This window comes from Mauremys reevesii, linkage group 18 (assembly GCF_016161935.1).
Source record: "Mauremys reevesii isolate NIE-2019 linkage group 18, ASM1616193v1, whole genome shotgun sequence".
NCBI lineage: Eukaryota > Metazoa > Chordata > Testudines > Geoemydidae > Mauremys > Mauremys reevesii.
The window spans coordinates 13,710,185-13,735,023 of record NC_052640.1 but is presented as its reverse complement, the minus strand read 5'-3'; the positions used below and the strand labels follow the sequence as shown (position 1 = coordinate 13,735,023).

At 42.4% G+C, this 24,839-nt stretch overlaps 1 protein-coding gene across 8 annotated transcripts in view; it reads left to right on the top strand.

Moving 5' to 3' along the window:
* GALNT9 (polypeptide N-acetylgalactosaminyltransferase 9) overlaps positions 1-24,839 on the top strand; it is a 699,106-nt gene that overhangs the window by 524,088 nt on the left and 150,179 nt on the right. For 7 of the 8 annotated variants that reach the window (XM_039505452.1, XM_039505453.1, XM_039505456.1 and 4 more), the window contains one exon: positions 11,678-11,875. The exons of the other annotated variant lie outside the window; for it this stretch is intronic. In XM_039505452.1, the coding sequence (XP_039361386.1) occupies positions 11,678-11,875 (198 nt within the window). The remainder of the gene's footprint in view (positions 1-11,677; positions 11,876-24,839) is intronic. 8 annotated transcript variants of the gene reach the window in all.

Below are 24,839 nucleotides of genomic sequence, written 5' to 3'. Positions count from 1 at the left end.
GTGGGGATCTGCAGGATGTTATAGAGATGTTTTTCACCCTGCTATAAAATTCTGCTTCTTAACAATCTTGGGCAAAAAGCTATGGACCAAATTCCACCATCATTTGAAACCTGCATCACCAGAATGAAATCAATGAGGTGATATGGCATGTCTAGGGACAGATGTAAAACCTATGGCTCTTTGGTTCCCAGTTGTGAAAAGCCCCTTTATGATCACCCTTTGCTTATAGCATCATCCCTCTATAACTCTAAGATTGCAAATAGAGAGTTCACAGTAAGTATGTGCTTTGCAATGCACTTATTCCATAAGGGACAATTGGGAACTTCTCCAAAGTAATTCCTAGAGCACATCTTTTAGAAAAGAAAATCTAATCTGGATTTTAAAATGGTCAATGATGGAGAATCCATCACAACCCTGGTAAATTTTCCAACGGTTAATTACCGTCACTGTTAAAAATTTACACTTTATTTCTTCTCTGAATTTGTGTAGCTTCAACTTCCAGCTATTGGATCACATTGCACCTTTCTCTGCTAGACTGAAGAGCCCATTATCAAATATTTGTAGGTACTTACAGACTGTAATCATGTCACCCTTTAACCTTCTATTTGTTAAGCTAAATAAATGAAGCTTGTAGAGTCTATCACTATAAGACTTTCTTCCAGTCTTCGGAACTTCCTCAGTACTTCAAGCATATTGAAAATCAACATTAGTGGTCCAGCAAGCTCCTCAGCCAGCTCTATAAACACTCTTCGATGCAAGTTATCTGGAACTGCTAATTTAAAAATGTCTGATTATAGTAACTTCTGTTTAACATCTTCCAGAAATAATAGTGGAATGGAAATAGAGTTATTATCTTCATATCATAGAATCATAGAAGTGTAAGACTGTAAGGAATCTCGAGAGGTCATCTAGACTAGTCCCCTGCATGAGACTATATCATTTGTTTTTCCCCAAATACAGAATATTCATTAAACACTTCTGCCTTTTCTGCATTATTTTTGATAATTCTACCATTTCATTTATATCTAGTAATGGACCAATTCTTTTTCTTCCTGATATATTTAAAAGTCACCTTCATATTGTCCTTAACTCTGCTGGCCGTAGATTTCTCCTTATGTCCCTTTGCTTCCCTTATCAACTTTCTACAATTCCTAACTTCTGATTTATAGTCATCACTATCAACTTCCCCTTTTTTCTATTCAGTCTATATTCTTTTTAATATTTTTTTACAACTGCCTTCACTTCCCCTCTAAACTAGACCAGCTTTTTAACAAACACAGCCTTCCTCATCAGTTGTAAGATTCTGGCTTTGGGGGCATCTATTAAAAGTATTTTTAAATGATTTCCAATTATCACTCATACTTTCCTGATTAAATTCTTCCTCCCAGCTGATTTAGATTTTTTTTTTAGCTTTGTGAAATTGGCCCTTTATTTTGCATGCACATTACCGACACTACTGTTAGTTATTAGTTCTGTGATCAGTTCTTCTTTATCTGTTAGGACAAGGTCTGATAAAGTTTCCCCCATGTTGGCTGCAGCACTTTTTGAATGAGGAAATTATCATTTAAAATGTTTAGAAATTCCAAGGATGCTTTCATTCTGGCAGCATGAGACCCTCCAACACTGTCACTCAAATTGAGTCCTCCATGATTGCGCGGCATCTAGAAAACTTCTTTTTCCAAAGCATTTATCAGTCATTTAGGATCAATTTTGTAGCTTAATGGAGTACATGTTTCAGACAGCAGAAGTGTACTAAAATTACTTAGTTGAATAAAGAGAGAAGCATATAGCGTATGCCATGTGGGCTTTTGAGATTTATGTGGCAGTGCCAGCATCCATATGGAGGACAAGCCAGAAAAGCAGCTCCAACTATTCATCTACCTAAACAACGTAGAATACTTACTGAAGCATCCTCATTGCTTTTCAGTAATGCAGACAAGAGCTATTCAGATTTGGCAGCCAAACAGTTGATCTTTAACTCTGAAGCAGGCGTGTTCTGCAGTGTTCACTCTATTCTGGCTGGTGGGCTGCAGGTCTGAAATCTCGAAGGGCAGGTCAGAAAAGCTGATAAAGATGTCAGGTAGAACAGATGGGGAATTTCCTCTCTTCTCTTGCAAGGCGAGGAAATGATTTTTTTGAACTCTCTGAGCACTTAGTTACTGCACAGACATACCTAGGGTAATATTTATTTGACTATCTTAAATGGAGAAATATGTCTCAATAGATTTATTGTTCTATGTACAATAAAATATATTGCCAGTGAAATTTAAGACTGCATATAAAATCAAGGGGAAAACAAGCTTTCTGTTTACACAGATTGTTTTTCTAAAAATATTTGAATGACATTAACACCCCATTATGCCAGGCACTGAACAACCATCAGAAATACAGTCCCTGTCCCAGTGAGCTTAAAATCTAAGACAGAAAAGCGTGGGAGGGCAAACAGGCACAAACAGGTGAAGTGACTTGCTCAAGGTCACAGAGCAGGTCAGTGGCAGAGCCAAGAATAGCACCTACATCCACTGAGTTCCAGTTCACTGCCCTGTCTGCTGGACCATGATGTCTCTAATCTGAGAATATGCTGAAACTACTTCTAGACCAGTGGTTCCCAAACTGGGGTTCATGAACCCCTGGGGGTTCGCAAAATGCTACAGGGGGTTCTTGGGGAAAAAAATCCCTAATGACGGACAGAGCTGTCCCTAGGGACTCCGGGCGGCACGGGGCCAGCAGCCTGGAGCCCCTGGACTTCCAAGAGCTAAGCAGATCAAAGCAAACATATCTATCACACTGACGCGATTTAAACTTCAAGACTCCGTATAAGAAACGGAAAGGGAGGTGAATATTTTTTGCTGTTTTTAAAATTAAATAGGCAGCTAGTATTGTTTTTTATATTATTATGAAGAACAAGTTTAAGCTTTGTTGTAACATGCACTATTTCCCTGGACTACTCAAGACCTGAATGCTTGTGTAGGAGGAACTCTTTGAGTTGGCTTCTTAAATCCCTTCCTGCTGTTTCACATCGGATACTCCTTGATGAAACATAGGAGCCTTGTCTTATAACAGGCTTATTCCAAGTGATACAAGCTATGAAAGGGAGATCTTGGAAGAATGTTGCCGTTTTCATAATATAATAAAAATACTGTTATGATAAATAATAATTAATACTAAATAGTGTGTAATAAGCATGTCATAAAAACAAATTTTATATTTCCAAGATCACTGCTTTTATAATTTATACTCAGGTAAAGGAGAAAAACCCTGGAAATATTCATTTTTAACATGGGGTTCGCGAGACTTGATGTGTTAGTGAAAGGGGTTCACAGGCTGTTAAAGTTTGGGTACCACTGTTCTAGACTATATCAGCTCAGAACTATTTGAGACGTGAGAGGAGCTGGAAATGTACTGAATGAATAGTCAGATGGTGTAAATTGGCCTCGCTCCATTGAAGTCCATGGAGCTACATCAGTTCACAACAGCTCAGGATCTGGCCTGTATCGTATTTCTGATTTTTCTTGGATCACATGTTTTTATTTCTATGTTACGCCTTTAAACACAACTGCTTGATGTCTGCGGGTGGCCTGACTGTCTTACAGGCTATATTATAGTCTTGCAGCACATTGAAGACCTCACTCCGAACTTGCTTTATCAGTGTTTTGGGTAGAAGCTATTGTTTTTAGTGATGTAGCTTTGTGAAAAATCAGGCTTTCCAATAGTTACCTTTTGGCACCAACTCCTTGACAATCTGACAAACGTGGAAGAATATAAAGCATATAATTCCTGTTCCCACCGATTTTCCTTTTTCATTTGATGTGCTGTGAATTGGCCACTATCAAACATAGCTTGCTAACCTATTCAGTGATAGACAGACTTTTACAATAGGATTAAAGTGATTTTTAGAGGAGCCAATCTGATCGCAATACATGCTCCAACCCCACCCCTGATGTTCTGGACCACGTTACAGACTTCTGCGATACTTTGGGCCAAATTCTGCCTCCTGATTCTTGCATTAACTCTCCTTGTTTTCCATAGAAGTCTTTAAATTTGAGGGCCAGCTCTTCAGAAGAGCCCAGCACCTGTAGCACCCGTTGATGTCAGTGTGAGTGCTCATCACCCTTTGAAATCAGGCCCATAATTTTGAAGAAGACAAAAGGAGTAAAGGCACATGCACATCTATAGTCAGGTCAATCGCAAGCTTTTGACTTTGGGGAAAACAAGCAGCTTCTTGGGGGCTGTTGATCATGTCCACAGTCTGGACTTGCACATTCCTGTTGATGATTTATGAAAGTAAGAGATGCTTACTGAAGCCTCTTCTTCTGCAGTTGACTGCACACCAGGGCATCCTTATGTCTGCCAGGAGAGCTGCTGAAGTCAATGGGAATCCATGCAGTTGCAGAACTACGCCCTATGCACGGCCAGTTACAGAATCGGGGCCTTAGAATAAAAAGTATTTCTGACGCTGTTCTGGAGAAATAAATCACCATCAAAATACACCATTCACCTGATAAAGAATATGTGAGAATCAGGTTGAATGTTCTCTCTCTCTTTCAACCTTAACAATCCACCAGTAGGCACTCAAAGAGAGAGAAGAAGCCTAAGAAATTCCTAGGTAACATTACTCATTAGCAGAGAGAAAGGGAGACCTTTTCTTCCATCTACATTTCCAGCCAGTAGTCTCTGCTGTGTGTGTATTAGCTAAAAACTGAAGCAGGCCTTGGAAGAAGCACTAAATTCAAAGCTGAATATTCTGATTCTGTTTAGTTCACAGAATCCATGGTATCTATAAAATGTGTGTGAGAAAAAAATTGTTCCTTTGGCTCAGTTAATTGTCAACAATAGATGCAGTTCTGCACCCGTAAAGCATGTTAATTTATACAGAGGCCAGCAACCCAGTAGCCATGAAAAATGGGCCCAAACTTCAAAATGCAGTTCTGGTGTTTGGAATGCATCATTATAAGCCTGATCCTGCCCCCTGGAAGTTAGTGGGAGTTTTGCCACTGGCTTCAGTTGCTGCAGGATTGAACCCCATGAGCCCATTTCTAGCGTCCGCGTAGCAGAGCCTGAATGTAAGGTGCCAAAGGGAGAGCCAGTTGAGGAGCACTGCAGGCCTCCCTTTGGTTTCCACGTAGAGCTACAATGCTGATGAAGTATTTAGGGCTTGGAAATATCTGCAAAACTTCATATCGCTCACATGAAAAAATATCCAGACACATGTGGATGCTTGTCAAAAGAGCGTTTGCAGTTGCAAATTGCAGTGATGTAGCAGGGCTACTGTCTGTTTGCTTTGTGTTTAGTAGAAAATGACACACAATTGTTAAACACATCTAGTCAGTTCTAAGAAGGGTGGCATCATTTTTACAGGTGCAAGCGACACCTACAAAATGGATGCATCCATTTTTGTGCCCACAGTTGAACTATGTGAACAAATCAGAATTTAGGCACATCTAGCTACTTAATTGCAGTGCAGGTAATTAGAGGTGCAAATGCTCATATCTCTGCCCACAATTCATTCTGTCAACACACAACTGTGAGCACAAATTATACCCTCAGGAACAAAGGTTCATCCTCAGACAAGCTGAATATTATATTTCCCCCCCTCCCCTGTGTGTGTTATACAGAACTCTAGAAGCTGAAACAAAGCTTTCAAACCAAGTCAGGTAAGAACAAAAGCACAGCAACTCAAGCCTAGAGGTGGCAGCTCTGATACCTGTTCTAATGAGCCTTACATGGCATCTAAATATATAGATAACCCTTGGAAAATTGAAATTGCCAATTCACAATTGCTGATCCCAGTTTCTCTAAAACTAGCCAAGATTCACCCTTTGTGGCCTATGACTATAAGAGGCATTATCAGTGCTCCGCTAGTGCTTCACCTGCTTACAGAGCTAGTGCATCTGTGTTCTTTGTGATGTTTTTGGTTGGTTTGTTTTTTGTTATGGTATTGTTTGATGGGGAAGGGGCGTATCTGTAGGTGGGATAGAAAGTAAGTAAGACCATTGGCATAGGAGCTCAGGCCGGTGGCAGGAAGGGAGGCAGTAATCTCCCAGTAAATGCACATTGAGGGCAGCCTCCATCTGGGACACCTAAAATGCAGTCTAAAGGGGTCAGTTTTGCTTGGCTGCTGTGCAGCTACTTGAGGGAAGGGGCCTCTCTCCTGAGCTAATGCGCCCCAATTCAGGAGCTTGGCCCAAAGGGCGTTCTTATGGTCGGGGAGTACCAAGAGTCGGCAAAGCTGGTTCTACTCAGGGTGACCAGATGTCCTGATTTTATAGGGGCAGTCCCATATTCGGGGCTTTTTCTTATCTAGGTGTCTGTTACCCCTCACTCCTGTCCCGATTTTTCACACTTGCTGTCCCGTCACCCTAGTTCTACTGTCAGCAACAGCTTGAGCAAAATGGGCAGGTTGGGCCGGAGACATGGCTTGGAGGGGAACGCTGTGCTGTGCCTGCTTTAAATCTGGAGCAGCAGCCTGTTTCCTGGCTTCACCACGCCTCTCAGAGCTGCACCTGGAGTGGCACAGCTCTGTCTAGCCCAGGGGTAGGCAACCTATGGCACACGTGCCGAAGGCGGCACGCAAGCTGATTTGCAGTGGCACTCACACTGCCCGGGTCTTGGCCACCACTCTGGGGGGCTCTGCATTTTAATTTAATTGTAAATGAAGCTTCTTAATCATTTTAAAAACCTTATTTACAATAGTTTAGTTATATATTATAGACTGATAGAAAGCGACCTTCTAAAAAACGTTAAAATGTGTTACTGGCACGCGAGACCTTAAATCCGAGTGAATAAATGAAGACTCGGCCCAGCACTTCTGAAAGGTTGCCGACCCCTGGTCTAGCCCATAACACAGGGCTGTTGCTTAATCCCACTCTTCAGAGCTAGGCATAGTAGCTACATGCTTGTATTTCTCTGCAAACCACAGGGATTTCTCTGTTTCATACCTGTGAAATTTCACAGCTCAAGCTGCCGAGGAAGTGGGAACAGACGTGCGGAGAGGAAACGTTCAAATACTGTATTGCAGTTGATCATTCTGGAGCATTTAACTTTTGGAGTTTATCTATAAGCAACTTAAGCTTCAGCCCTCTCTGTACTGGGAGCTACCCAGAACTCCTGACTTCCTTGTGTGCTGGAGGAGGTGGTACAGGAAAAAGGCAGGGTAGAACAGTAGCCTCCATAAGGAGGGTAAGTACATCCACATAGTGTAGTGTCTTAAAATGAGAATAAAACATAAATTACTGTAAACGATTTAATCTTAATCCCTTAAAAACCATAAGTGATTAGGTAAACAAAGCCAGAATTACTAGCCAAATTGACAAAAGATTTGCTGTCAGTGCAGGTCAGCACATGGAGACAATCTCAAATCTGGCATAATTCCATCGAAGGCACTGGAGTTACACCAAGCCTGAATTTAGCTGGCAAGACCCAACAATAGATGACTTATATTTCATGGATTACCTAAAACAAGTAATGTAAATGCAGAATGCCACTCATGCCACAGTATGCCAGTCCTGTTACAGTAACTTTCCATTAGATCAGCTGGCTAAATATTTCATACGGGTCTTGGCAGCTCTGCGGCAAAACAGAGCACAATTAGGTTCTGCAGTAAAAAAGGTGTTGACAGAATCTGTGATAATAACTGTCCTGAGCAACATCAGGATGAGCTGTAGCATGGTGCCTGAATATCTCCTCTCTGCATTCCTATTCCCACTGATCTGGCACGTCAAGCTGTGAAATTTCACAGGTGCGTAGTGCTTAGCGGAAAAATCACTCTGTTTGGGGTTTTGCTGAGAAATAGTCTCAGGCAGCTTCTCTGCATTTGAAATGTTTTCTAATTCCCTTTGTCATGTGCCACAGACTCTAATGTCCCATTTGCTAAGGTTGTGGCTAAACGGATGGTGGGATATATAAGGAATACATTGTTTTCAAAATCAGATCTTTGTGGTTCAGAATCCTTGAACGCGAATGATTTCTTTTCATGAGGACACAGGTACTCAGAGGTAAAGTTACTTGCCTGGGGATGCATTGGGGAGTTAGGGGACCTGAATTCCAGTCCTGGTTCAGATACTGACTTGTGTGAACTTAACACGACACTTCACTTATCCTCAGATTCTCCCTTTGTAAAATGGGAGCAGGAATGTTTACAGACATAGTAATACCTTGCGTTTACACAGCACCCGTATGAAGTCTACTAAGCAGGAATAGAACTCAGGGCTTTCCAGCCTCCAGCACTCTGCTAATTGCTCTAGAGTTTAGACTATGTGTTTTTGGGGGTATGGAGGCTCCCGCCCCTCCTCTTTTAGCTTGTTCAAAATTCCCATGTGCAAATTTTCACAGGAAAGTGGCTTTTTGAGAGGTTCCATCTTTCACTGTGAATAACTTTCCGACTCCCCAAATTTCACAAAAGATCAAAATAGCTTGTAAAATTGTTTGTGAAAGTTTGTCACCAATTTCATCCTGCTGTAATACCAGTCACCTAGAGGTCCTTCACCATGTGTTACTGCTGAAGATACTAGACTAGTTCAGAGAACATGTAGACGGCCAGTGGCTTTCTTTGGACTCATGAAATGCATTGAGAGATCTCTTGGTGGTCAGAGGAGCTTAGGTTGAAGGAAGGAGAACAGTGTGATGCCAGATACCAGTAGCTTGAAAGAGAAGGGAAATCTGAAATCTGAAATGTCAAACACACTTTGGTATCTACCTACAGTATTAGAGCTTTTACCTCCAGACTTATTGAATAGTCATCATTAGTTGTAAAGTACTGTTGCTTAGTGCGGGCATTTCTTCTTTCAGACCAATGGGCCATATCTTTTGAGATCTTTGCTCTGTATCTACTCAGTGGGTATTTGACTGGATCGATATTATAGCTTTTTTTTATTTTTTATTTTTTTTTTGCAAATTGTAAATGGGTCAAATTCAGCCAAATAGTTTCAGCTGGAAAAAAATTGAGGGAAAAAATTGAAATGGCTCAAAAAGAAAGATTTTGATTTTTTTTTGTTTGGAAATGGTGTCTCATTAAAAAAATAACATTAAAAAAAGGTGGGGGTGTCAGAAAACATCCAAAAATGACCCGAAACAAAATAAGTCAAAAGGAAAAAAAAATATCCGTGCGGCCACAAACTGAAAAGGTTCCTAGTTCACGTGAACATAGTCCAGTTTGAAGACGGCTACATTGATGTGAACTAGGAACCTTTTAGTTCACCTCTGCCACATCTACAGGGAGGAGTTACAGCGCAGCACTTCGGTGCGCGCTGCTATTCAGACCCGCCCCCCCATAGTCCGAGCTGCGGGGCAGAATAGACATAGCCTGAGACACAGACCCATGAAGTGTCTTACCCAAGATTACACTGGAGGTCAGTGGCACATTCCTATCCACTGCAGACCGCAGCTCCATAGTTATTGCAGATAAATGCACATAAGATGAATAACACCATTAACAGCAGGACACTCCAACCCATTTATCAACTCTGAGAAGAAAGAGGGGAAAAAATCCCTCTCTCTTTTCTGGAAAGCCCATAAATCCCTTAGGGCTCTTTCCTGAGATGGCTCTTATTTGACAATAACATGCACCAAGGTGACTTCTTCCGTAACATATGTCACAACAAGAGGAGGGCTCCTCTTGCAGATAAACAATTAGTCATGTGTCATTAGTGACACCCGCACCTGTTTGGTATTTTCAAATCCTTCATTTTTCAGGCAGAACCAGAGTGGGAGATGCTCCCGCTGAGGTTATTCACAGCAATTATTATTGGAGTGAGTGGAGGCACACGCTCTGTGCTAGGGGAAGCGTGGCTGGCTGACACCTCAGTCACTTTGGTGAGCTTTTTCTGTGTGTCTCCTGATGCCTGTAGCCTGACAAGCACAGATATAATTTCAGAATGCTGTGCAGATCCATCTTTTTGAATTCCACACTGCTTTCTTAGACTATCAGGAGCTTTTCCTTTGGACACCCGCTGTCCTTCAAAGACAGGTAATCTCGTAACTATAATCTTGTATAAATGGCAAAGCTGCTATTTATCCTGATTTGTTAGGTCACATTGACACTGTGTGAGTGTGCATGAGTCTGGTCCAAAGATCCTGCAAGTTGGCATCCTAACTAATGTACTGCAGTCCAGCAATCCAAGCCAATGTTACTTGTCCCTCCAGCAGAAGAATATGCTGCTTTGTGCTTTGGGTGTATTGCCTATTTAAACGACATGCAATAAAAAAAACCCATTGGTACGAATGCCTAAGGAACAATCACAGCTCAGGTGCATATGGAACCTGATTCTGCAAGGTGCTGAGCAGTTCTTCAGAGGAGCTGATCACCCCTTTACTGCTGCTGCGAGCTAAGGTTGCTTGGCATGCTTCGCACCTTGCAGGAGTGGACCCTTGATGTTTCAGCAAATGGAAGGAAGCAGAAAACCAGAGAGGACGCGTTTCACCATGAGACTTGGGGATGGTTTCTCGACGGATCTGGTGTCCGTCTGTACAACTTTTATACCTAATAGGCAAGATATGTGGGAACAATCCTAAAGTCAACAAGAAGAAAAAATAATTTCACTTAAAAACAAAACAAAGCATGACTTTTTAAATCATGGAAAAGGAGTGTTTAACCTCTGATGAGTTTTGTGAATCCAACAAACCGCCGCTTCCACACACACAAAAAAATAAAGATGTTTGAGAGTTTTGTAAAATCTTCAGTGTTTAGGTTCATCCTTAATCGTTTATGTTTTCTGCAAAAGGGAGCGTTATCTAAGGGACTAGAAAGGCAGTAGGAGCTGGGAATTGCTGAGTTCTTCTCCCAGACCTACCACTGATTTGCTTTGTGGCCTTGCACCAGCCGGTGACCCTCCTTGCCTCCATTTCCCTATCTGTAAGTTAATATTTACCTAGCACTTCATTGAGGGATAACGTGCAGTATTTTTAGCATGTTCTGAAACCCGCTGGAACATAGTTCCCTTTGCAATGCTCTTCACCAATGTAAGTATTTTGTAATGATTATAGTATTTGTGAAAGCTGCTCGACTGAAAAACCTGGGGGGTTGAAGTCCTCTCTCAATGCACGTGGTATAGAAGGTACAGAGTAGGCTTGCCAGTCGACCCCTGAGCTGGAGGGACCAGTTCTTCAAAAACAATTAATAGTGTCTTCAGACTCATTCAGCCCTTGGTGAGTTCTGATCTTCAAGCACCATCAAGACCAAATCGTCCCCTCATCCCGTCAGGCTCCTTCCAGAGACAGCCAACCAGGACATCAATTAGTGCTAATTCTGATGGTGTTTTTACAAATTATATATACCCTATCCCATGAGAAAGAGGAATGGGAACCCCAACTCATTTCACAATGGCCACTGAAAAGGCATCAGGGGAAACTTTTGGTTGCTAAATCCCTAGTCACCACTGACCAGGCTGGATCCAAACTAGGGACCTTGAAGATAAAATGACGACATTTAATTCCTCTGATCCATCAATTCCATGCAATTGAGGAGCTGTTGCTGCACAAATTATCTGCACCAAGCCCCCTGTCTCTGTTGTGTGTGACACTAACCCGCATTAAATCACTCTAAGCTGCACCGGAGGGCTGCCTCTCTGTGTCATTGCTTGCAGCATTACAGAACTTCATTGTTCACTTTATCAGATTGCTAAAGGGGTTTGGATTATTGAATGGCCAGAAAACACTTTTTTGCTACTTTTATTGTCTCCAGGGTGGAACCGGCGCTTACCCGGATCAAAGAAGATCGAAAGCGAATCATCCTGCCAGCTATTGACAACATCAAGTACAACACTTTCGAAGTGCAGCAATACGCCAATGCTGCCCATGGCTACAACTGGGGACTCTGGTGCATGTATATAATCCCGCCCCAGGACTGGCTCGATAAAGGGGACGAGTCTGCTCCTATCAGGTGAATCTACAGTGCAATTGCTTTGTCGCTAACATTGTTTCCGTTTCAGCTGCTGCCTGCTGCTGTGCAAGGTAAGGGAGGATGTGCTGCAGGCTCTCTACAGGACTAGTAAAGGTAGGCAGAACAAGCATGGCCCACAAACACACGTACTTGCTTGTGGGGCTCTTCAAAATCTACAAGTGCATATGCCAAAGAGGTATGTAATTATGTGTGCAATTACCATATTGCCATGTGCAAACACAGGGTTTTGAGGGCATAATGGATGTGCGGAGGTTTGAAATAGGGCCCTCGGTGTGTAAAGGTCACAGCTCTAGCCAGGTACATGCCATAGCTCCTCTAGCTATTGTTACTTATTCACATAATCAAAGTGTTTTCCAAGGAAAAGAAGGCACAATCCCTACCCCATCTGCCTACCCAAACTTGTATATCTATCTATCTATCTATGTTGATCGTATTCCCCAGGCACCAATCACCTTGATATCCAAGGACTAATATTCGATTGGCTTTTTCATATAGTTTTTGATGCCTTATGATCGCAAACAAAATGTTTGTATCCTGGCACCATTTGTTGCCATCTAACTGCACCTACCGTGTTAACGGTGCTGGTATATATGATGGCTTAGGTCCTTCAGGAGATCCTGGGTAAGCTGTGGCTTTCAGGCAATGTGTAGTCTATTGGTACAATTTGCTAACCAGGACCCTGTTCACATTTCAGATCTTGTGGAGTTTCACCCAATACCTTGAAGCTTTCAAGGTGAACGGAAAGGTTGGCCAGTTGCACCAGCTGTGGCTAGTGAGAATGTGTGTGTTAGCTAAAAATATCTCGCCAAAATTAATGTATCATGTTAAAGGCTCTGCACGCAATGCTAAATGAATCCCTTCCGGCACACATTGGGCTGGAAATATATTAAAAACGGGGTGGAAGCTTTTATTCCTGGCATGCACCTTATTCTTCTCTACCCCTTGAAGGACTGAGCTCTCATACTGGAAAGTGTCCTTTCACTCCAGACCTGAGCAAGCATTGCAGAGCTCATCACGAACAAGACAGGGTTTTGCTGAGGTTTGGTAAAGTAGTGAGCAACCATGACAATGTGTGAGTAGCCCAAAGCCAGGTCCACACTAAAAAAGTTAGGTCAACCCAGCTACTTTGCTCAGGGTGTGAAAAATCCACACCCCTGAGTGACGTAGTTAAGCCGACTTAACCCCTGGAGTAGGCAGTGCTAGGTTGATGGGAGAATCTAGCCTGGGTCTGGGCCCTTTAGCACTTCTACTCAGACATACTGCCCCAGTGCAGTCTCTGAGTAACATGGAGATCTACTTTCCTTTTCAGGGCTCGATCCTGCAAGATGTTGAGTGTGCTGGCCCTGATCCAGAATAGCACTTAAGCATGTGCTTAACTTTAAGCACCTAAGTAGTCCCACTGCTTTCAGCCAAGTCTGAATGCTTTGCTGGTTGGAGCCAAAGCGCAGAGTCAAGCTCACATACAGGGAAGTGTCATTCTGCTTCAGAGCAAACCTTGAAATTGCTCTTAGATTCCTACCTTTGCCTCGTGACCACAGCACGGAACTGTACCGTAACATTAACCTTATTTATTACAGAGCAGCAGAGTCCTTCATCACTGACCCTTTGCACTGTGTGACGCCTCAATAAACTAGAAAGTAATTACTTAGGAAATCAGTTTTCCTGGATAACTTGCCTGCTTTTCTCATGTTGTTTTTAAAGTGCAGTTGTTGTTTTATGCTTCCATTCAGCTCTTGGAAATAGTTTATTAATGGAGAAAATACATCAACGAAGGCTTTAGTTTCTGAAATCAGTATTTGTTCTCTGTTCCCAAGGGACAGTACATGCCTCATTGCCTCTGGGATATAAATAAAATCACAATATTAATTTTCATATACATTGTTCCAGTGTCTTGAACATCTACCATACTGGGGACAATTATTGTGCATCAAAAGAGGCTGAACCATGAAATCTCACTTTAGGAAGTTCCTTTTGTCATTGTGGACCTGATTTGTTGCTGTGCTGAGCATCCAGCATGCCACCTGATGTCAGTGCAAGCTATACTTACTTAGCATCTCTGAAAATCAGCCTCAAGATCCTTTGGCAGAGGAAAAAGAAGGACGGGATCATGTTTGTTTCTTGAAATACTGGAAGAGTCAATTTCACTTTAAATATACAGGGTCTGATTCACCACTGCTTTACTCCAGTTTTATGCTGGTGATCTCAGTAGGGTTAAAGTGGCCTCAGACTGAATTATGCAGTGGAAAACCAGGCCCACAAACACAGGAGTAGTGTTGTTGAAATCTGATGCATTTAAGTGTCTCGTTCCCAAGAGCAGCAATTTTATTCTGTGCAGAACCTAACTGAAGAAACTCTCCAGCTGAACAATGCATAAGCTGCCCAGAGAGAGATGAGACAGCAGTGCTAGGATTGGGTGCCTGACCCTGATTACCAAATACCTGGGACACAGAGATGTTCTGATTACATAAGTGTCTCTTGTAAAATGATGAATTGTATGCGCTGAAATGCAGGCATCAGTGTCAAGCCGTGAATGCTGACAAATCTCGCTGGGAGCAAGTGCCTCCAAAAAGTTTTAGGTTGAGATTTTCAAGGGAGCGTAAGGGGGTTAGACATCCATCTGATATCGACACTAAATCAACGTAGCTTGGATTGCTGATGGGCAGTCAGTGCATGTCCAGAAATGTCCTTTTTATTAGAGGGAATTTTTCAGTGAAAGGTTTTTTCATTGGAAAATGCCAGTTCCTCAAAACGGAAACGTTATGTGGAAATGTATCAGTTTTGATGAACCTTTAGTTGGGCAGGTTTCCCAGGTCTAAGGTATTGGGGGCAGAGAGAGACAAATAGACAGACACTGATCCGGAATAGCCAATAGCCTGGTTGTTAGGGCACGCGTTTGGGATAGGGGAGACCCAGATTAAAGTTCCAGCTCTAAATCAGGCAGAACAAGGATTTGAACTTGGGCCTCCCACGTCCCAGATGAGTGCCCTAAACACGGCTTTTTTTTTTTCATGGAAAATTTTAAAAGTTCTCGTTCTCACTAATCGGTTTGGTTCTGATAAAAAAATGAAAACAAATTTTGAATTTTTTCACAAAACAGAATTCTTGTTTTCTTGCCAGCCGTAACATTTATTCTCCAAATATCAAGCATCCAACCAAGCCACCAAGCGAGCCTGCTATGCAGTTTAAATGCAATCCAGCGTTATAGCATTTCAATCATATAAGTATCTGCACCATGCACACTAGTAGTAACAGTAATGGAAAAGGCATGTATGAAGGTGCCACTGATGAAGCGAGACAAGGTGGGAGAGGTAATAGCTTTTATTAGACCACCTTCTGTTGGTGAAAGAGACAAGCTTTTGAGCTTACGCAGAGCTCTTCTTCAGGTCTGGGGAAGCTAATCAGAATGTCACAGCTCAATACGAGGTGGAACAGACTATTAAGCGTAAGGAGTTAACAGATGTTACAAGAAATCATTCCTGGTAAAGTGGGCAGTCAGTACCTCTGCAGTCAGAAGACAGAGGAGGGTTGGTGGGTTACAAATTGTTGTAATCAACCATATAGCCAGTGTCTTTATAAGACCATGATTTTTAGTGTCTATCAGAGTTATGAATTTAGACTCATCTTTTGAAAGCATTGTGCAGGTTTCCTTTGAGGATTAGGACTAAGAAGTCCAATAGGGAGTGATCATTTTGTTCAAAGTGTTCACCCCTGGGTGATATGGTGTTTTTGTCTTTTATCATTTTTTTGGTGTGAAACTGATGAAGAGGAACAGGAAGTCCTTTTTAGAGCTGGCTTTTACAGCTCCCAGTAGAGGAGGCTTGCTAACTAGACAATATATACCAGTTCTGAGCGGCTTTGTTAGAGGGAAAGGGGAATCAGGGAGGAAAGCATACTTTTCCCCAGTTCTCTGGGGTCAGCAAGGAGTTGCTATCACAGCACTGGCATTCAGGGCATTAGTCACAACAATCACATATTTATTCGTATATTTCAAAGCAGCCAAGTTTGCCTCTCAGTTCTGTTTTCACACTCTTTAAAATACCATGCTGATGAAGCATCAGGTAAAGCGAACCAAGGCTTAGACCTCACAATCGTTAACAGATTTATCCTCACAGCACCTCTGTGAAGTAAGGAAATACCATTATGCCCATTTTATAGATGAGAGGCACAGAGAGACTAAGAGCCAGATTTTCAAAGGTATTTAGGTATTTCAAGATGCAGATTGTTGCCTAGCAGCGTTTTTAAAATACCTAGCTCCCAAGGGAGTTAGATGCCTAGGCCTTTTTCAAATCCCATTAGAGGTCTATCTGTTTCTTTAGGCATCTAAATACTTTGAAAATCTGGCCCCAAGTGACTTGCCCGCAGTCACACAGGTCTACAGGTGCCCAGGCAAGTGCCCTTAGCACTAGGCCATCCTTCCTTTCCACCTTGACCCCCATCTCCATGCCAAGTAAGTGCAATGTGAGTGTCAAACACTGTCATCCTGATCTGATGGCATAGCAGACTCATGCCCGGCATCTCCCAAACTTTCAGATGTACAGCGTATAGCTAGGAAAACGTGGGAATAGTTTTAGCTCTAATTAAGAAAAGCTCTGCCTTCAACTAAAAGCGTTTATTAAACTGTCGAAGACATCCCTGCTATTTTCCAATTAGTGAGAACCCTGCAGACTTTCATGGATAAAACAAATGAACCTGCGAAGAGATTGGCAGGCCTCGTCCTGTCCCATTAGTGTCGTTAATCCCCCCACGAAAATGAAACACTTCCATAGACATATGGTAGCTACACTTTAAAAGTTAACCGCAAGCCTATTTTAGGAGTTGCAGACTGAGTATTTATGTAAAGCCAGATTTTCAAAAGAGCTCAGTACCCAGAAGCTCCCATTGGTCTCAATGGAGCCGGTGGAGATTCAGCTCCTATTGAGGACTGTGGAGAATTCTCCCACATCTCCTTCAGAACCAAGGGAGCTGCTGTATGTTGAAAACCTTCTGAGAACCTAGTCCCAATTGTAGCTGCTCAGCAGTCTTGAAAGTCAGGCCGATATTTGTGCGCGTGTGTGTTTAAATTTCACTCTGTCAAACGTCATTTAAAGACTTGATCAGGAATTTTTCAACAAAACATTTTTCATTGGAAAAATGCCGATTTGTCAAAATGAAAACATTTCGTGGGAAAGGGTTGGTTTCAATGGATTCCCCATTTTGAAATGTTTTGGAAACAGAGTTTCAGAATTTTCGGAATGCCCTATTTCAACACTTTTTAAATGAAAAAGCTCCGTTATTGGTTTGAAAGGACTTTTTGTTGAGAAATTTCAGTTAATTTATAGGAGGGAAATGGTTTTTAAAAAATAAAAAGGTCAGATTTTAAATTAAATGTTTCAATTAACCATATCCAGGTTTGTTTGTTTGGTTTGGTTGGTTGGTTGTTTCAGATGTGTGCAGAAATTTGTGAGATTTCAACCTTTCATCGCGATTAGGGGTGGGAATTTTTTTTGGAAATCTCAAAAATTCTTGTGGGTCGGGAAAACTGTTTCCCACCCAACTCTGATCATGCAATTCCATTCTTCAAAACAGCAGATGGAAAGGAAGAAAAGAAAAAAACAAATATTTCCTTTTTTTAGGAGACAAAAGGATAAAAAAGTCTTCAAAATGTAAACAAAAGAATAAAAATGAGAACCTTAGCTCAGATAGCAGTATGTCTGCCGATAGAAGAGTTCTCTCTTCTAAATCCATTCCCATACCTCCTACGTCATTGAAAGCTCTCTTTGCTGACTGTGCAGGTCTTGAACCCTATTTTGAGACATCTGAACTGATTCCTTAAAGGGAAATCCTTGCCCCATTGAAGTAAATGCCAAAATTCCCACCAACTTTAACAGGGCCAGGATTTCACCCTTTGCCTGTTAAGAACTCAGAGGCAGAAGGCAGGATTAATTGGGGAAACAAATTGATGGAGTGGAAAAAGTAGCTCTTTCCCAGTGCTTGTATTAAGTATAATGCCTTTCTCCATCAAAAGAGAGAGATTCTTGATAATCTTCCAAGCTAATAATGTTAGGATCCTGGGATATCCAGAGGGGAGAATATACTTTTTAAAAATTAATTTCCATTTTTTTAATAGCGCTTTCCATGAGTTTGATCCTCTCCTCCAGATATCCCTGTATTTAGATGGTCTAATACATTTCCTAGGAAACAGCTTGCTTTTCATCTACCACAACGGTTGGTTTTGCCTTTTTCAATAGATAGCTAGAGGATTATGCAAGGAAATTGGGAGGAAGTAGACCTTGCATATCAGAATACAAACAAAGGAAAGCCACACCACATAGGCTTATAGGAAGAAATGGTTGGTGCTTAAATCTGAGTTTTGCTGAATTAGGTTATTATGCTTCTGTCTGTATTGCTGGAGCCCAGACATTATGATGACGGAAAAGCATCATTAAATTCTCTCACAATTTGTAGAGATTTTTTTGTCTGAAACTCATGAGGAAGATTTCATCTTTAGTTACTGACTCAGTATTGCTCCCAATTCATTGTGGTTGGGTTTTTTTTTACTGCATGTCTCTTAGGTTATGTCTACACTGCATTTAGACACCCACAGCCTGAATGTCTACACCACGTTAAACAGCCCTGCAGCCTGAGCCCTGCGAGCCCATGTCAGCTGGCACAGGTCAGCTGCAGGTTTTTAATTGCAGTGTAGACATACCCTTAGAGTACGTCTGCTCTGCAGGTGGTAGCGAGCCTGCCATGCTAGCAGGACTCACAGTAGCAGGGCTTACACCAGCATGCTAAAAATAACTGCCTGGGCGTTGCAGCAGTGGCGGGCGTCCAGGCCAACCACCCAGGCTCAAGCCCACCTTACTTCCTAGGTCCACGCCCAGGTGACTAGCCTGAGCCTCTGCCAGTGCTGAGCATCCACACAGCTATTTCTGGCGCCCTAGCGTGAGCCCCGCTATCACACATCTGCTTACGTGGGCTGGTAGGCTTGTGCCTCACTTCAGGGTAGACATCCCCTTGCATTTCTATGGCAAAAAGTTCTGGGCCGATTTCTTTTTGAAAATTGGCCTGGTGTCCAGCTGATCTCTTGTGCGTCTCACACCCTGATGTGCTGCGTGGCCTTTTAAAGTAGGGTTGCCAAGCCTCCAGGATTGGCCTGGAGTCTCCAGGAATTACAGATTATGTCATGTGGTGACATCGCCAGGAATGCCTCCAACCGAAATTGGCAATCCTGGACTCCGATGACGTGGCAGATAGTTCGAGTGATGGAGAACAGGTTGTTCTCAAGTTGTAGGCAGCTGTCATGATTCCTGTGTCAGTTACTCTAGAAGGAGGTTTTGGCCTAGATAAAGGACGTTAGAGTCTTAACGTTTGTAAGGTTTTGATGCTGCTTGTCATGAAGGAAATCCTGAGATCACTTAGTCCTAGCTAACAGCTAATATTCCTCTTCCCTGTCCTCCAGAATTGTGCAGGGCAAATATTTCTCTTTTTTCACAAAACGTTGCTGTTAGTGGTGATTAAACCAGCAGCTGCTCACGGGTGCAGATGCGGTTAAGCACTCAGAACTTTTGGTACTTACTCATACAATCCAAACATCTTGAATCTGCAAAATCGGGTATGACATTTTGTAAGAACAGGCTGCCCCATGAGATTGATTTATTTCTTCCCGGATTCGTATCACACACAGAATATGCTTGCTTGTGGCGTTTTGGCTCTTAAGGTACAATTCTGCAGCTTGTTGGGGGTGGATGGGCCCCTGCATCCACACAGAACCCCACTGACTTCAGAGGTGCTTCATGCAGGTCCAGGGATTTGCCAGTGTAGAGCGTCTTTGAAATCACTGAGGTACCATATGGGCAATCAGGTCCAGTACATGCAATGTGACGTCCTCATAGGTGTTCCAGTTCCAGTAGCAGATGAAATCTGGATGTGCAGAATGCAACAAACATGAAAAATAGGGACACTAAAGTTTAGTCAAATGTTTTCAAACCTTGGGAAAGGTTGAGTTTGAGATAAAGCTTTAAAAACCTTGGCTAAAGGATAAGGTTAAATCTGGATCTTATTTCATCCCATGCTAATATCCTGATATTTCGGACAGTTGATGTTCCCCAGAAAGGATTCTTGGGCAGTCTTATTTTCTGTGTTTGCCTTTTCAGATGTGAGTCACCTCTAAAGTAAAGATTAACGTGCAAATCGCTATTTTGATGCACTACGTTCATCATGTCATTTTGCATTTATGTTTCTTAGAAAACACTCCCTAAACCCTATGACATTGCAAGAAAATGTATAATACAGAACCCTATTTCAGAGGACTTTAAATGGCCATGCACTGGACCATACTGACTCCTTGAGGGTTTTCTTTCTGCAGCAATGTATAGAACAGTAAGGAAAGCACCTGATGTATTGAGCTTTATCTGGGGGGGCCTGTTTTCCTCACCTGCCCTGTCTTTTGATGGACTGCTCTGTGTTTGACTTCATTATCAGCAGCCACGAACACTGGGGTCATTAGTCAGCTGCACCCAGCCAAGCATGGCCTCGCTTTTCATTTTATCTTCCTACCGCAGCAGCGGTGTATTACAGCATTGCATATGTTCTCACTGATTGCTTAATATGCCATAGCTTTGTACCACTGGAGTGTTGTCAGGAGTCCCCACAGTCAGCAAACTCCAGCAAGTGTGTTGTGACACACTGATGTATAAAAATGAGCTTCCAAAATGCCATGGGAGTGTGGTCTCCTTTGTGTTTCCATGGTGAGAGAGAGCCTGGCTTAGACAGGTACTGGGCCTAATTCTGATCTCTTTTACACTGGTGAATTCTACTGACTGTAGTGGAGCTACTCTGGATTTACACCAGTGTAACTGAAATCAGAGTAAGGCTCATCTGTAAAGTCCTTTGGGAAGGAAAGTGCTGTGCTGTACTAATCAGTTCATTGGCAGACATCTTTTTTGGCTGCCGGTTTACAAAAGCATAGAACAGAACCATTCCTGGTTTATTCTTTAAGATTCTGACCTCCAATTATTACTATTCCAAAAAAAGAAAAACACCCACCTTTACTGCCATGTGTCATCAGGACTCCATTCCTCATCCCCAGTTCCCCCGTTTATAAAGCTAACTGTTTTTGTAGCCTCTCTCCAATGGGATTTTCAAACCTTGTCATTGTTAAGCTTGCCAGCTTGTGCAGCTCCTGAACACAGAATCTGTCCTTGAGTTCATATCTCAGAGCCCATGTGACTGTTTATTACACAGGACATGATTTGTAGGAAAAATAAATGCTTACACAGGTGCCATGCAGTTTTCCCACTGATCCATCATCAGGAGTCAAGGTGCTGCTTATGCATCTAAATCAAAAGGAAAAATTGGCAATGCAGCCAGGCAGTAGAAAGCTGAAATCTTTTGGGTGTGATGCATTTTTTGAACTGCACTCTTTTCGGTCAGATATATTGGGGGGAGGGGGTGTGTGTGCGCGCGTCCCCTGAAGTATTTCAAGTGCAGCTTGTCTGCAGATCAAATGACTTTTTGGGGGAAAAATAATGTTATTTCAAGCAATATTTATATATCAATCTAATGCTCTTCATTTTCTCTGTCATTTGATCTGTTTTGTTCTTGATGAATCCACCAAGTAGTATCCTCCAGTTTGTTTAGGAAAGCGGGGTGCAGGGGCATTACTCCCAAACACCAGCCTGGAGGAGCAGTGTACCAGATGGTCTTTTCTTATTCACACCTAAGGTCACAGAGACGTGAGGTCAAAACTAGTTCAGCTCCTCTGTCCTTGCTGAGCTCTGACTTTGACATCGATATTCCCCGTGACACAGAAAGGATTTCAAGTTGTGTTCATCGAAGAATATCTTAAAGTAATTTACACAAATTGACTGCACAGTATCCTTCCCCGGCCAATACTATCGATTCCTCAGTCAGCATTTCAAAGCTTGAGCCATGCCAGAACAAAAAGCCATTGTATTCTATGTTTCTAACCTTATCGTTTTGCCATTGCTGTCACTAATACTTGGTGCTTATATTACCTGCCACTGGATTGTCTCGAAACATTTTGCAAAGACTATCTCTCAACACCCCTGGGAAGTAGGCAGGCAATAATAGCACACGTGCACTGCAGTTCTTGGTGGTGCTTTCCATCTGACGAGCTCTGAGTGCTTTTCCAAGGCGAGGCAGGGGTCACGTTTTCAGAAGTGCATCAGTAACTTAGGAACCAAAAGTTGCCGTTTTAAAAAGTGACTGAGGAGCTTAAGTCCCCGTGACTTTCAATAAGGTGCAGGATCCGAAGTGCCTAAGTTGCTTTTGAAAATGGGACTTGGGCCTCTGAGCTTCCGAGGCACTTTTGAAAATATCACCCAGTATTACTGTCCTCCTTTGATTGAAGAGCAGATGAGTGACGGAGCTGGGAACAGAAGCCAGGTCTCCTGACTCACAGTCCCGTTACCAATCCACCGTACTGTGCAGTAGCATTATAGCTAGTTAACATTTCAGTGAACCAAAGTGTGGAGAGGTTAAGGGCTGAACCCCCAAAACTCCAGCTGAAAATAATGAAATCTGCAGGTGCTCAAGCCCTGAGTGACTTAGCCAAGGTCTTGCAATGAGTCACGACAAATCTGAGAAGAAAGCCCAGGATTCCTGACTTCTGGCTCCCTGCTCTGTAGATCACAGTCTTGTACAAGAATGATTTTCTGTACAATTTCTGAAGCTACTATTTGGTGACTGTGGGCTCCATACTGCCATATGGAAATGAAGAGGGGGATGATGGGAATTTTTGTTTTACCTTCCTACACAAAGGGCTGCATTGTGTTGTATCTGCTTCTGTCTCTCTTGTTACTTCTCTTTTGTGGTCATGGTTTGTATTTTTAACATTTTGTTGGGGGTTCTGGGATTTGTGTGGGTTTGTTTATTTTAAATCAAAATAAATAAATTGGTAGGAGAGAGAGAGAGTGAAACAAACAAAGTATGTCTCTGTTGCCCATAGAGAAAAAGATGAGCACACAGTCACATCCAGAAAATTTATACTCAGCCTTATTTAATTAAAGAGTCACTGCTTTATTGTACAGCGTCAACAGCTGCAAAATCCATTTTCCTGCGAGAGAGGACTCAGCATCTGGGAGAAGTCTGAGTGCCTGAAGATATTGTTCCTCATTAGGGAGGAAAAAGAAATGAGTCCCCAAGGGGAAGCATTTTATTGCTGGAAGAAGCTGCTTCCTGTTAATCTTTTTGGGGAATGCAAAAGGGAATCACGCTGATTCCAAACTAAAGGCTTCCTCTTGCAAGATGCTGAAAACTCTGGCCCAGGTCCAGAAAAGCACTTAAGCATGTGCTTTTATTTAAGCACGTGACGAGTTGATTTTTCTACTCATCATCATTAGAGCTTGGTAAACAACTAATGGCTTGCTCAGATACTTGCTCCTTTTCAAAACTATTGAATTTGCTTCAGCTTTATTCGCATCCCCTTTTTTATTCCAGTTTCTAAATCAAATTCACTCCTCTGCAGTTGGCCAACAAAAGACTTATAAATTATGTAAGTCACACTTATGACCTCACAATGGGACATGTTTGATGCATGTGCTTTGCACAGGCTGTCTATAAAGGGACGAATCTCATCCTCCGTGAATATTCTGGAAAACAGGTTTATCACCAGGAGTGTCTGCAGAAACAAGCGAGTATATTTGTGGACAGCACCTTTTGAACTTGTAAACATGACTTGACTTACCAGAAAGCTGGTTTGGAGAGTCACTCTCATCCAGTCAGGGAACAAAAATGCTACCAGATTGATGGACACGTGCAATCAAAACTAACCAATGCTCCTCAAATTTCAGACACTGAATACATCTAGAAAACATGACCAATGAGGGAAGATTGAAAAAATTAGGGTTATTTAGTCTGGAAAAGAGAAGACCAAGAGGGGATGTGATAACAGTTTTCAAGTACATAAAAGGTTGTTACACGGAGGAGGGAGAAGAATTGTTCTTCTTAACCTCTGAGGATAGGACAAGAAGCAATGGGCTTAAATTGCTTCAAGGGAGGTTTAGGTTGGACATTAGGAAAAACTTCCTAACTTTAAGGGTCGTTAACCATTGGAATAAATTGCCTAGTGAGTTTGTGGAATCTCCATCACTGGAGATTTTAAAAAGCAGGTTAGACAAACACCTGTCAGGGATGGTCTGGATAATACTTAGTCCTGCCATGAGTGCAGGGGACTGGACTAGATGACCTCTCAAGGTCCCTTCCAGTCTGATCTAATTCTTTGATTCTATAATTTCCATTGAAATGAACATCTCCAGGTTTTGTTCTCTCTCATCCTCAAGATTTTTTCCCCTTTCTGGCATGGAGAAGCATGAACTACAAGTCTGTTGATAGTAAAATTCTGATTGCTGGTTAATCACCTTATATGCACTATTTTGAATTAATTCTTGTGGAATTATCAAAACACTTCTACTAAATGCACACCCTGTGCAGGAACATAGTTTCAGAATAGGCGTATTCAGACAGTGAAAGGATTTTTTTCCCTCAGAGGAGAGAAGTAGATTAGCAGTATATATAAATTATAATGGTAGCAACATCCTCAACATGGGGCATTTCCTTAGGAATTAATGACATGAGAGGTTAATGGCCCAGGGCAAAGTTTCAGGCCACCAGCTCTTCCAACCAGTCATTAATCTAAAGGAAACTGCACACACTTTACTACTGGAAATGTAGAATCTAAGACAGTGGTTCTCAAACTAGGGCCACCACTTGTTCAGGGAAAGCCTCTGGTGGTCCGGGCCGGCTTGTTTACCTGCCGCGTCTGCAGATTCGGCCGATTGCGGCTCCCACTGGCCGCAGTTCGCAGCTCCAGGCCAATGGGGGCTGCGGGAAGCGGTGGCCAGCACATCCCTCAGCCTGTGCCCCTGCCTGCATCCCCTATTGGTCTGGAGCGGTGAACCGCAGCCAGTGGGAGCCGCGATCGGCCGAACCTGCTGACGTG